The 14,204-nt window shown below is 48.1% G+C and overlaps 1 protein-coding gene across 1 annotated transcript in view; it reads left to right on the top strand.

Moving 5' to 3' along the window:
• Window positions 1-14,204, top strand: part of LOC125459569 (tetraspanin-18-like) — a 73,710-nt gene that overhangs the window by 25,186 nt on the left and 34,320 nt on the right. Inside the window, exon 2 of the mRNA XM_048546169.2 lies at window positions 10,997-11,106. Within this exon, the coding sequence (XP_048402126.1) occupies window positions 11,050-11,106 (57 nt within the window). The 5' untranslated portion in view covers window positions 10,997-11,049. The remainder of the gene's footprint in view (window positions 1-10,996; window positions 11,107-14,204) is intronic.

Raw genomic sequence — 14,204 nt, 5'->3', positions numbered from 1 at the left:
GTAAGGTGGATAGCCAGAGACTTTTTCTCAGGGCAGAAATGACTGTTACGAGGGGTCGTAATTTTAAGGTGATTGGAGGAAGGTATAGGGTAGATATCAGAGGTAGGCCCTTCACTCAGAGAGTGGTGGGCATGTGGAATACGCTGCCAGCAGTAGTAGTGGAGTCAGATCCTTTAGAGACTTTTAAGTAACTCTTGGATAGGCACATGGACGATAGTATAATGTAGGGTATACAGAGTAGTTTGGTCATAGTAGGATAATAGGTCAGCACAACATCATGGACTGAAGGAGCTGCACTGTGCTGTACTGTTCTATGTTCTATGTACTGTCATGTCAGTATCAAAGAAATGTCGTGAGGCATTCCTCAAAGACCGCTATTCGGTGGCTCTGATCTCCATTGTTATGAAGTCCTTTGAGAGGTTAGTCATGGCTCATGACAGCTCCAGCGTACCAAATGACTTACTCTTCTTCAATTCATGTACCGTTGCAGCAGGTCACTAGCAGACGCCATCTCCCTGGCCCTACACTCATCCTTGGAACTTCTGAATATTAAGAGCACGTACATCAGACTCCTACTTATTGATTACAGTTCTGCCTTCAACACCTTAGTTTCAAACAAACTCATTGCTAAACTTTGAGACCTAGGTCTTGGCTCTCCCCTCTGTATCTGGATCCTCAACATCCTGATCCATAGATAACAATCAGTAAGAATAGGTGAGAACACCCCCTCCACTATAATCTGCAACACTGGTGTCCCGTAAGACTGCATACTCAGCCCCCAATATACTCCTTATACACTCATGACTGTGTGACCAAAGACCACCCCAACTCCATTTACAAGTTTGCTGTTGACACGTCCACTGTAGGTCAGATCTCAAACAATGATGAGGTAGAGTACAGGAAAGAGATTGAGTGCTTAGTGGCATGGTGTGAAGACAGCAAACTCTCCATCGATGTCAGCAAAATGAAGGAGCTGGTCATTGATTTCAGGGAGCAGATTGGAGGACATGCCCCTGACTGCATCAGTGGTGCTGAGGTGGAGATTAGATTAGATTACCTACGGTGTGGAAACAGGCCCTTCGGCACAACAAGTCCACACCGCCCCTTGAAGCATCCCACCTAGACCCATGCCCCTATAACCCACACACCCCTGAACCCTATGGGCAATTTAGCATGGCCGATCCACCTAGCCTGCACATCTTTGGACTGTGGAAGGAAAGCAGAGCACCTAGAGGAGAGCCACGCAGACATGGAGAGAATGTGCAAACTTTGGGACGGTACGGTGGCTCAGTGCTTAGCACTGCAGCCTCACAGCACCAGGCACCTGGGTTCGATTCCAGCCTCAGGCAACTGTCTGTGCGGAGTTTGCACATTCTCACCATGTACGCGTGGGTTTCTTCTGGGTGCTCCAGTTTCCTCCTACAGTCCAAAGATGTGCAGGCTAGGTGGATTGGCTATGCTAAATTGCCCGTAGTGTCCAGGGATGTGTGGGTTAAAGGGGCATGGGTCTGGGTGGGATGCTTCAAGGGAGGTGTGGACTTGTTAGGTCGAAGGGCCTGTTTCCTCACTGTAGGGAATCTAATCTAATCCACACAGACAGTCACCCGAGGCTGGAATCAAACCCAGGTCCCTGATGCTGTGAGGCTGCAGTGCTAAGGATTGAGTCACCGTTAACAGCGTCAAGTTCCTGGGAGTGATGATCACCAACAATCTGCCCTCGTCCACCCACATCAACACAATGGTCAAGGAATCACAGCAATGCCTGCACTTCCTCAGGAGGCTAAGGAAATTTGGCATGTCTGCAAAGGCTGTTACCAATTTTTATAGACATACCATAGAAAGCATTCTGTCTGGATGTGTCACAGCATTGCATGGGAACCGCTCTTCCCAAGACCGCAAGAAACTACAGAGAGGTATGAACACAGGCCAGTCCATTACACAAACCAGCCTTCCATCTACTGACTCCATCTACACATCTCGCTGCCTCAGGAAAGCAACTAACTTTATCAAAGACCCCTTCTAACCCAGTTATACTGTCTTCCAACCTCTTCCGTCAAGCAGAAGATATAAAAGTTTGATTGCATTTTAAGATTTAAGAACACCTTCTTCCCTGCTGCTATCAAACATTTGAATGGACCTCTCGAATGTTAATTCTGATCTCACTATCTGTACTTTCTAGCTGTAACAGCATATTCGGCACTCTGTTCAGTTACCCTGATGCAATTTTATGTGGAACGATCTGCCTGTACAGCATGCAAAACTACACTTTTCACTCTATCTCAGTACCTGTGACAACAATAAACCAAACTCAGGCACCTGAAAGACTGTCAGTGAACATCTCATTAGTAAGGCAGCTTTTCTATCAGTGCCTGACGACTACAGTGAACTGTCGGTGTGATTTTGCTGCTCATGTCTACAGAGTGTGTAGTTTTCCATCATACATTTCCTCATCGCTGCTGCAGTGAAGTACATCAGTGAGTGCAATAATGGTAGAATATCGAACACTGTCAAAGCTTAACTTCAGATTGCCTAATTTCTTGCTTTCTTGTTACCTAAAGCTGGATGATATTCCGGTCTCTTTTTAAACTGTTAGCACTTTTATTTATATCATCTTTGCCTTGTTTGCTAAGATGCCGTGTACAATTCTATTAACTAGCCTGCCACTAATAGAAAATTGGTTTAACCCCATAGGGAAGAAGACTTGAGAAGATTTGATATGATTGCTGCTTTGAAATCTCTTGACCCTCAGATTGTTACCTGCTGTTATACACATGTAGGACTGTATGGTATTTGGAGATGCAGAACTAATTGGTTTTGCTCTACTCTTTCAGTTGTGGTGCTCTACTCTTTCAGTTGTGGCCTCTGTAGCTCAGCTCTGGGGGCTCTGATTGAGTCATAACTCTGAACCAATCTGAAAACAATCTAAGTTCCAAGAGATTTGGTGTAAGTACAAATGATAACTCGAAATGTAATGGCATGGAGCAACCAATGTTAGTGCTATTTACAGTTCATTACCAAAACTGTGAATGTGGAAAATGGGACTGGCTTATAGTCCGATGAGGGCAAGTAAGTTGGATTCCCCACTAAAAGCTGGTTGTGAGCATTTGTTGTGAGAACGTACACTGGGTGTATACTGGTTCTACAACTCCTTAGACAGCACCTTCCAAATCTGTAAGTCAGTTATCTGGAAGGAAAAGGTCAACAGATACTTGGGAACTCCATCATTTGCAAGTTTCCATACATGACACTCACCATCCTGCCTTGGAAATATTTTGCCATTCCTTTAGTGTTGCTAGATCAAAATCCTCCTGAATTTCCTTTCCTAAAGACATTGTCTACTTACAGCAAGTGGGCTGTAGCGGTTCAAGAAGGCAGCTCACCAACAACTTCTCAAGGGGCAACTAGGGATGAGCGAAACTGCTGGCCCAGCCATGTCTCAGAAATAAATTAAAAATAGTGCTCCTAGTTGAGCCAGGAAATATTAACAACCACCTGAACCAGATGGGTGCATTCAGATGCCTTGGAGCATGGGCAAAGCAAACAGATTTGTTGTATATTTCGTGGGCAGCTTATGTGAAGCCACTTGGGGCAGATTAGACAGTCTAGGATTGTTCTCCATTGAACTGAGGTATTTCAAGGAAGATTTAAGAGATGAAAAATTCAATAGATTTTGCTGGCATAAATACAGGGAAACTGTTTCCAACGGCAGCAGGATTGGGAACTCTAAGAGATAATGGGAACTGCTGATGCTGGAGAATCTAAGATAATAAAATGTGAGGCTGGATGAACACAGCAGGCCAAGCAGCATCTCAGGAGCACAAAAGCTGACGTTTTGGGCCTAGACCCTTCATCAGAGAGGGGGATGGGGTGAGGGTTCTGGAATAAATAGGGAGAGAGGGGGAGGCGGACCAAACATGGAGAGAAAAGAAGATAGGTGGAGAGAGTATAGGTGGGGAGGTAGGGAGGAGATAGGTCAGTCCAGGGAAGACGGACAGGTCAAGGAGGTGGGATGAGGTTAGTAGGTAGGAGATGGGGGTGCGACTTGGGGTGGGAGGAAGGGATGGGTGAGAGGAAGAACAGGTTAGGGAGGTAGAGACAGGTTGGACTGGTTTTGGGATGCAGTGGGTGGAGGGGAAGAGCTGGGCTGGTTGTGTGGTGCAGTGGGGGGAGGGGACGAACTGGGCTGGTTTAGGGATGCGGTGGGGGAAGGGGAGATTTTGAAGCTGGTGAAGTCCACATTGATGCCATTAGGCTGCAGGGTTCCCAAGCGGAATATGAGTTGCTGTTCCTGCAACCTTCGGGTGGCAGCATTGTGGCACTGCAGGAGGCCCGTGATGGACATGTCATCTAAAGAACAGGAGGGGGAGTGGAAATGGTTTGTGACTGGGAGGTGTAGTTGTTTGTTGTGAACCGAGGGGAGGTGTTCTGCAAAGCGGTCCCCAAGCCTCCGCTTGGTTTCCCCAATGTAGAGGAAGCCACAACATGTACAGTGGATGCAGTATACCGCATTGGCAGATATGCAGGTGAACCTTTGCTTAATATGGAATGCCATCTTAGGGGCCTGGGATAGGGGTGAGGGAGGAGGTGTGGGGGCAAGTGTAGCACTTCCTGCGGTTGCAGCGGAAGGTGCCGGGTGTGGTGGGGTTGGAGGGCAGTGTGGAGCGAACAAGGGAGTCACGGAGAGAGTGGTCTCTCCGGAAAGCAGACAGGGGTGGGGATGGAAAAATGTCTTTGGTGGTGGGTTCGGATTGTAGATGGCGGAAGTGTCGGAGGATGATGCGTTGTATCCGGAGCTTGGTGGGGTGGTGTGTGAGAACGAGGGGGATCCTCTTTGGGAGGTTGTGGCGGGGGCGGGGTGTGAGGGATGTGTTGCGGGAAATGCAGGAGACACGGTCAAGGGCATCTTTGATCACTGTGGGGGGAAGGTTGCGATCCTTGAAGAACTTGGACATCTGGGATGTGCGGGAGTGGAATGTCTTATCGTGGGAGCAGATGCGGCGGAGGCGGAGGAATTGGGAATATGGGATGGAATTTTTGCAGGAGGGTGGATGGGAGGAGGTGTATTCTAGCCAGCTGTGGGAGTCGGTGGGCTTGAAATGGACATCAGTTACAAGCTGATGCGGCGCTGATACAGTCATCAATGTACCGGAGGAAGAGGTGGGGTTTGGGGCCTGTGTAGGTGCGGAAGAGGGACTGTTCCACGTAACCTACAAAGAGGCAGGCATAGCTGGGGCCCATGCGGGTGCCCATGGCCACCCCCTTAGTCTGTAGGAGGGTGGGAGGAGTCGAAAGAGGAGTTGTTGAGGGTGAGGACGAGTTCGGCTAGGCGGATGAGGGTGTCGGTGGAGGGGGACTGGTCGGGCCTGCGGGACAGGAAGAAGCGGAGGGCCTTGAGGCCATCTGCATGCGGAATGCAGGTGTATAGGGACTGGACGTCCATGGTGCAAATGAGGTGTTGGGGGCCAGGGAATTGGAAGTCCTAGAGGAGGTGGAGGGCTTGGGTGGTGTCACGGACGTAGGTAGGGAGTTCCTGGACCAAAGGGGAGAAAATGGAGTCCAGATAGGTAGAGACGAGTTTGGTGGGGCAGGAGCAGGCTGAGACGATGGGTCGACCAGGGCAGGCAGCTTTGTGGATTTTGGGAAGGAGATAGAAACGGGCCGTGAGGGGTTGGGGAACAATGAGGTTGGAGGCTGTGGGTGGGAGGTCCCCTGAGGTGATGAGGTCATGAATGGTGTTGGAGATGATGGTTTGGTGCTCGGGTGTGGGGTCATGATCGAGGGGGCGGTAGGAGGTGGTGTCGGAGAGTTGGCGTCTGGCCTCGGCGATGTAGAGGTCAGTGCGCCATACTACCACTGCGCCACCCTTGTCTGCGGGTTTGATGGTGAGGTTGGTGTTGGAGCGGAGGGAGCGGAGGGCTGCCCGGTCTGCAGGGGAGACTACCCACGCCCTCCACCTCCTCCAGGACTTCCAATTCTCTGGCCCCCAACACCTCATTTTCACCATGAACGTCCAGTCCCTATACACCTGCATTCCGCATGCAGATGGCCTCAAGACCCTCCGCTTCTTCCTGTCCCGCAGGCCCGACCAGTCCACTTCCACCGACACCCTCATCCGCCTAGCCGAACTCGTCCTCACCCTCTACAACTTCTCTTTCGACTCCTCCCACTTCCTACAGACTAAGGGGGTGGCCATGGGCACCCGCATGGGACCCAGCTATGCCTGCCCCTTTGTAGGTTACGTGGAACAGTCCCTCTTCCGCACCTACACAGGCCCCAAACCCCACCTCTTCCTCCGGTACATTGATGACTGTATCGGCGCCACCTCTTGCTCCCCAGAGGAGCTCGAACAGTTCATCCACTTCACCAACACCTTCCACCCCAACCTTCAGTTCACCTGGACCATCTCCAGCACATCCCTCACCTTCCTGGATCTCTCAGTCTCCATCTCAGGCAACCAGCTTGTAACTGATGTCCATTTCAAGCCCACCAACTCCCATAGCTGGCTAGAATACACCTCCTCCCACCCAACCTCCTGCAAAAATTCCATCCCCTATTCCCAATTCCTCCTCCTCCTCCGCATCTGCTCCCACGATAAGACATTCCACTCCCGCACATCCCAGATGTCCAAGTTCTTCAAGGACCGCAACTTTCCGCCCACAGTGATCGAGACCGCCCTTGACCGCGTCTCCCGCATTTCCCGCAACACATCCCTCACACCCCGCCCCCGCCACAGCCGCCCAAAGAGGATCCCCCTCGTTCTCACACACCACCCCACCAAGCTCCGGATACAACGCATCATCCTCCGACACTTCCACCATCTACAATCCTACCTCACCACCTAAGACATTTTTCCATCCCCACCCCTGTCTGCTTTCCGGAGAGACCACTCTCTCCGTGACTCCCTTGTTCGCTCCACACTGCCCTCCAACCCCACCACACCCGGCACCTTCCCCTGCAACCGCAGGAAATGCTACACTTGCCCCCACACCTCCTCCCTCACCCCTATCCCAGGCCACAAGATGACTTTCCACATTAAGCAGAGGTTCACCTGCATATCTGCCAATGTGGTATACTGCATCCACTGTACATGTTGTGGCTTCCTCTACATTGGGGAAACCAAGCGGAGGCTTGGGGACCGCTTTACAAAACACCTCCTCTCGGTTCGCAACAAACAACTACACCTCCCAGTCGCAAACCATTTCCACTCCCCCTCCCATTCTTTAGATGACATGTCCATCATGGGCCTCCTGCAGTGCCACAATAATGCCACCCGAAGGTTGCAGGAACAGTAACTCATATTCCGCTTGGGAACCCTGCAGCCTAATGGCATCAATGTGGACTTCACCAGCTTCAAAATCTCCCCTTCCCCCACCGCATCCCTAAACCAGCCCAGTTCGTCCCCTCCCCCCACTGCACCACACAACCAGCCCAGCTCTTCCCCTCCACCCACTGCATCCCAAAACCAGTCCAACCTGTCTCTACCTCCCTAACCTGTTCTTCCTCTCACCCATCCCTTCCTCCCACCCCAAGCTGCACCCCCATCTCCTACCTACTAACCTCATCCCACCTCCATGACCTGTCCGTCTTCCCTGGACTGACCTATCCCCTCCCTACCTCCCCACCTATACTCTCCTCTCCACCTATCTTCTTTTCTCTCCATGTTTGATCCGCCTCCCCCTCTCTCCCTATTTATTCCAGAACCCTCACCCCATCCCCCTCTCTGATGAAGGGTCTGGGCCCGAAACGTCAGCTTTTGTGCTCCTGAGATGCTGCTTGGCCTGCTGTGTTCATCCAGCCTCACATTTTATTATCTTCGGAACTCTAAGACACAGGTTTGACGGAGTTGGGAATAGAACCTGGGTTGACATGAAGAAACTCTACCAACGCACACAAAAGTTGGTCGTGGGCTCTTCTGCAATCTCTGACCAGCTGCAGCAGCTCCCTCACAAAAGTTTAAGTGACTGATGCTACGCAGAGGAATGCTACTCTTTAAAGATGAGCTGTCTAACGGGTATAGCTATGTCCGACACACAAGCTAGCCTTTCCTTCAGAGAGCTGTCCTCTCACCCCTGCACACTTTGATTTGATTTATTGTTGTCACGTGTACCAGGATACTGAGTGAAAAGTGTTGCTTTGTGTGCTCTACAGGCAAATCATACTTTACGTTAGTACATCAGAGCAAAAGAACAGAATGCAGAATATAGTGTTATAGCTACAGAGAAAGTGCAGATAAAGATCAATTGTAATATATGAGAGGTCAGTCCATAAAATCTTAAGAAGCAATCTTTGAATCTGTTTGTATGTGTTTTCAAACTTTTGTATCTTCTGCCTGATGGAAAAAGGTGGAAGAGAGTATAACTGGGGTGGGAGGGATTTTGTTTTTGATTATGTTGGCTGCTTTCCTGAGGCAGTGGAAACAGTAGAAGGAGCCAATAGTTGGAAGGCTGGTTTGCATGATGGACTGGGCTGCATTTACAACACTGTGTAGTTTCTTGTGTCTTGGGAAGAGCAGCTGCCAAACCACGCTGTGATGCATCCAGACAGGATGCTTTCTTTGGTATGTCTAAAAAAACTATTAAAAGTCACTGTGGAGATGCTGAATTTCCTTAGCCTCCTGAGGAACTTGCTCCTACTCACGTGTGCAGATCTCTCTAACTCACTGTGAATGCATTGCAGGCTGATGATTTGTGTGCTGCCACTCAGATGAATGAGAATTGGTGACAGAACGTGTTCTGTAGGGTTGTTCAGCTCAATGTGAGGGTCCCAGTGCATTGAGGTACCTGGTAAAAGGACAGAGTCAAGGAGGAAGTGCATGGACAAGCACTGTCAGCTGACTAGGCCGTGCATCTTGCTGTGTGATTGCAGCATGAAATGTGAAAAAGAATGAATAAAGAAGGGAAAATGCACAACATCCTGCTGTTCCTTGCCTGTAGCTCAACTATGTTTAATGTTGCATGCCATTTTTCTCGATGTTCTTCTTCACTACTGTCAGCTTGCAGAGCAATAGGAACTCCCTGTGTTAGAATACCTCGCTCCTGTTATGTTTCTGACCCCCTGTGAGGAAAGCAATTATTTACAGTTCATAGGCAGAAAGAAGCCATTCAGCCCATCCAGATGATACCAGATTTTATGCTCCACTCGAACCGCCCTGACCCCTCTTTGTCAACTCTCTCATATTCAGATATTTTCTTCTCCCTCTTGTGTTTATCCAATTTTCCCTTGGATATACCCCAATCTCAGTTGCTACTCTTTGTGGTATTGAGTTCCCTGTTAGTGGGGTGAACTGATGCTCTGAGAACAGCACCTGAAGACACCAAATGGATTAGTGTCTCATGCTCTGTGATGGGTCTGAGCTGCAAGCTGGGGAATACAATGTTGTGAAGTTTAGCAGCAGGTGCAGACAGAATGGAGCTGCAGGAAAATGAATTCTCCTGACTTGAGAGGCAGACAGAGCCAGGTTGATTCAGTGGTACTCTGGATAGTGTGAAATCTTGCGGGGTTGTGTGGTCAAACAGAGGGAGATGGGCAGACTTGGTTAGTCCCAGATAGTGCTTGAGGGACTGTATAGTCAATCAGAGAGATTGGCAGCTGGCTACCCACTGAAAGACATAAGTACCACATTTCTGCCGCTTCACCCAACCTGTGGGATCCCCCTGTACTTCATTTGTGAGTAAAGAATTCTAATCTGTTGTTCCACAGTGTTTCCACACACCCACCCCAATCCCCCTTCAAATTGAGATAAAAGCTCTAAGGTCTTACAGTGTGCCTTTAAGTAGCAGCTATCTCTCCAGACTTGCTACCCTCCCAGTGAACTCCCAGTATGTTTTATAGCAATTAGATCTGGTTACAAAGATGGTACTTGTTACATGTGAGCATCTTTTTTTCATTCACTGGTAGCACATGGGTGTCACTGGCTGGGCCAGCATTTATTGACTGTCCCTAGCTCCCCTTGAGGAGGTGGTGGTGAGCTGCATCCTTGAACTGCTGCAGTCCATGTCAGTATAAGTAGACCCAGAATGCTGTTTGGGATGGAATTCCAGGATTTTAACCCAGGGACATTGAAGAAATGGTGATATATTTCCAAGTCAGGATGGTGAGTGGTTTGGAGGGGAACTTTGCAGGGGGGTGCTGTTCCTGTGTATCTGCTGCCCTTGTCCTTCCAGATGGAAGTGGTCATGTGTTTGGAAGTTGCTGTCTGAGGATCTTTGGTGAATTTCTGCAGTGCATCTTGTAGATAGTACTCACTGCTGCTACTAAGTGTCGACAGTGGAGGGAGTAGATACTTGTGGATGTGATGTGAATCAAATGGGCTGCCTTGTCCTGGATGGTGTCAAGCTTCTTGGGTGTAGGAGCTGCAGCTATCCAGGGAAATGAGGAGTATTCTGTTACATTTCTGACTTGTCCCTTGTGGTTGGTGGACAGGTTTTGGAGGGTGAGGTGGTGAGTTACTGCTACAGTATTCCTAGCCTTTGACCTGCTCCTGCTTATATGGTGAGAACAATTGAGTTTCTGATCAATGGTAACCTCAGAATGTTGATAGCGGAGCATTTAGTGATGTTAGCACTGTTGAATGCCAAGGGGTAATGATTAGATTGTCTTTTATTAGTGATCATCATAGCCCTGGCATTTGTGTCGTGTGAATCTGACTTGCCACTTATCAGCTGGAACCTGGATATTGTCCAGATCTTGTTGCATTTGAACATGGGCTGCTTCAGTATCTGAGGAGTCATAAATAGTGCCGAACATTTTGCAATCATAAGCAAACATCCCCATTTCTGACCTTATGATGGAGAGAAAGTTATTGATGAATGCAATGCAGACATTGCCAACTGCTGTCTAATCTATGCCACGGTTGAGAGCCACGTTTGGTGTTATCTTTGAATTAAGAGGTGACTTGTTAAGTGAGCATAAAATAAAGACCATGGATCACATCAATAGTTGATCTCTGAATCTGAAGAGGTTATTTTATAAATCATTTCTTTGCTTTCTTTCCCAGCAGATTTCAGAAGCTCATTCACAGGAAGGAATCACAGTTGCCAATGAGTTAAGATGGGCCGCTTTGAATGTGTCAAGCACTTGATGGTTGCCTTTAATATTCTGATCTGTGTAAGTGAGTTTGAGAGATTATGAGCAGCTTGTCATGCCTCCGAGAGGTGCTGTGATGGGAGCTGTGGAAGAGAGGTGCCAGCCTTGCCTGTGCTAGCTGTCCAGTTCTTCAAGTGTGGCTTTGAACTTTGTTGAAGAGATAGTTTCGTTGAAATTAAAGTGATCATGTTTGAGGTGACCCTGAAGCAGAAAACAACTTCCTGCTCCACTTGAGAACATGTTGGAGCTATCGGTGCATTGTGCATAGTTAGACTGCCCAGAAACTTGGAGTGGAGACATCCTGCAAGATGGGATGTAATGTAGGAGATTCCCCTCACATTATTCAATGTAATTCACACCATCACAGAATTGGCAGGTGACAGCCATTTGCCCTGTCATGCCTGCACTAGTTCTATTATTTAGTGCCAATCTCTTCCCTTTTCCCTGTATCCCTGTGCACCATTTCTATCCAAATAATTATTCAATGCCCCTCTTGAATACCTCCATTGCGCCTGCCTCCACCACATTTCCAGGCAGTGTATTCCATACCCTCACTACTGGCATGGTGAGTCAGATTATTTTTCTCACATCATCTTTGTTGCATTTGCACATCGCTTTAATTTATGCACCTCTCGTTCTTTTTTTTCCACTTTTACAAGCAGGAACAGTTTCTCCTTATCTCCTCTGTCCAGTCCACTCATGATTTTGCATGTCTTTACCTAATCCCTTGCCTTTATTCTCTCCAAGAACAACAGTCCCAACGTCTTCAATCCATCCTCATACTGAAGTTTCTCATATTTGGAACTATTCTTGTAATCCAGCTGAGAATCTAACAAGTGCTTTATGCCCCTATTAATAAAACCATGAACAGTGTATGCTTTATTAACTACTCTCTCCACTTTCAACAATCTGTGCCCATAAGGATCCAGGTCCCTCTGCCCATGAGCCCCAATTGAGTTGTCTTATTCAGCTTCATTCTACTTCTGACTCTTATTCCGATTGCTGTTTCCCTTGCCTTTAAACTAGCAATTTGACTTCTTTGCTCAGCCTACAAAGTACTCATCTCTAGCGCATAAGGGTTTGGGGGCCTACTGGTATCAACGTAGGGAGACATGTCTCATAAACTAGTCAAATCATTCCCTGCCAGTCATATTTGTTCAACTGTAACTTTCTGCCAAAGCTTCAACTCCCTTCATCAATCTTGTGGAATACCTCAGGGCCTGGTAACCTACCTGATCATCACACAAAGCCAGGAGATGCCCCTAGTTCCTGTCAGGAGCAGAGGATGGGCAGGCAGAGGAATCACCTAGGCATGCTGTAAACTAAGTACATGGCTGGTAAGGTCGAGACACAGGACTAGATGCATGTTAAACAGTGTAAGCAACATGTGATTAAACAGAGCAAAATGATCCCACGCTCAATGAATCAGATCAAATCTCTGCAATGCTGCCGAAACAATATCCAGGCAGTCCATAATGATGAACATTTGCCATATATTTTAACTACCCAAAAGTAAGGCTCCTCTCACACTTGCTCAGGCAAAGAAATCCATCAATATCTATCCAACCTTCCCACCAAACCTCCATTTCTCCAGTCCAGGCGACATCTTCTCACACTCTCCAATCTGACCATGCCCCATCCATGTTAACTCATGGCATCTCCAAGCTATCGTTGCATAGTGCTTTATGACCCCTTTACCAATTCTTGGCCCTCTCCAAAAGGATAATCTATCCCTTCTAAAAATGCCGGCAAGTTAAAATCTTCTCATCAGTGCAAAGTGCTTAAGCTATGTTTTGAACAAACCCCTGATGAAAGTTAGACGGGTATCAAGGCAACTGCACTCCTTAGTTCGCACCACACTCCCCACCAACCACTCCAACCTGCTTGGTACCTTCCCTTGTAATCGTAAAAGATGCATCACCTGCCCATGCACCACCTCCTTCGAGGGCCTCAAATAGTCCTTCCAGGTGAATCAGAACTTCACCTGCATCTCCTCCAATCTAGCCTATTGCATCAGGGGCTCCCAATGTGGTCTTATCTATGTCGGTGAGACCAAATGTAGACTGGGTGGCTGTTTGGCCAGCCTAACCTACTGGTTGCTGCCCATTTCAACTCCCCACCCCACTCCCCCTCCAACATGTCCATCCTCAGCCTCCTCCAGTGTCGCAGTGACACACAACGTAAATTTGAAGAGTTGGTCCCACCTGTCTACACTTGGACCATATCCCTCCAAACATTTCTTATTAGATTAGATTCAATTTCCTACAGTATGGAAACAGGTCCTTTGGCCCAACAAGTCCACACTGCCCCTTGAAGCATCCCACCCAGACCCATCTCTCTATAACCCACATCACCCCCCACCCCCCCGAACACTACAGGCAACTTAACATGGCCGATCCACCTAGCCTGCACATCTTTGGATTGTGGGAGGAAACTGGAGCACCTGGGGGAACCCACGCAGGCAGGGGTAGAATGTGCAAACTCCACACAGGCAGTTACCTGAGGCTGGAATTGAACCTGGGCTCCTGGCGCTGTGAAGTTGCAGTGCTCACCACTGAGCCACCTTGCCACCCCTATTCATGTACTTATCCAAATATCTTTTAAATACGGTAACTGTATCCACATCCACCATTTTGTCTGGAAATTCATTTCACACATGAAACACTGTGAAAAAAATTGCCCCTCATGTTTTTTTTTCAATTTTTCTCCTCTCACATAAAAATATGCCCCCTAGTCTTGAAACCCTGCATGGTAGGGAATAGACACCTGCCATTCACCTTATCTGTACTCCATATGATTTTATAAACCTCTGTAATGTCTCACCTCAACGTCCTATGCTCCAGTGAAAAAAGGTCCCAACCTATCCAGCCTCTCCTTTTAACTCAAATCCTCCATTCCTAGCAACATTCTTGTAAATATTTTCTGAACCCTCATCTAGCTTAATAGTATCCTTCCTATAACAGGGTGACCAGAACTGGACACAGCACTCTGAGGAGGCCCCATCAATTTCTGTACAACCTCAACATGATGTCCCAACTCCTAGACCCAAAGGTCTGAGCAATGAAGGCAAGTGTGCTAAATGCCTTCTTAACCACCCTATCTACCTGTGATGCAAACTT

Source organism: Stegostoma tigrinum, chromosome 17 (assembly GCF_030684315.1).
Source record: "Stegostoma tigrinum isolate sSteTig4 chromosome 17, sSteTig4.hap1, whole genome shotgun sequence".
Lineage (NCBI taxonomy): Eukaryota > Metazoa > Chordata > Chondrichthyes > Orectolobiformes > Stegostomatidae > Stegostoma > Stegostoma tigrinum.
This window is presented reverse-complemented; position numbering and strand designations above follow the sequence as displayed.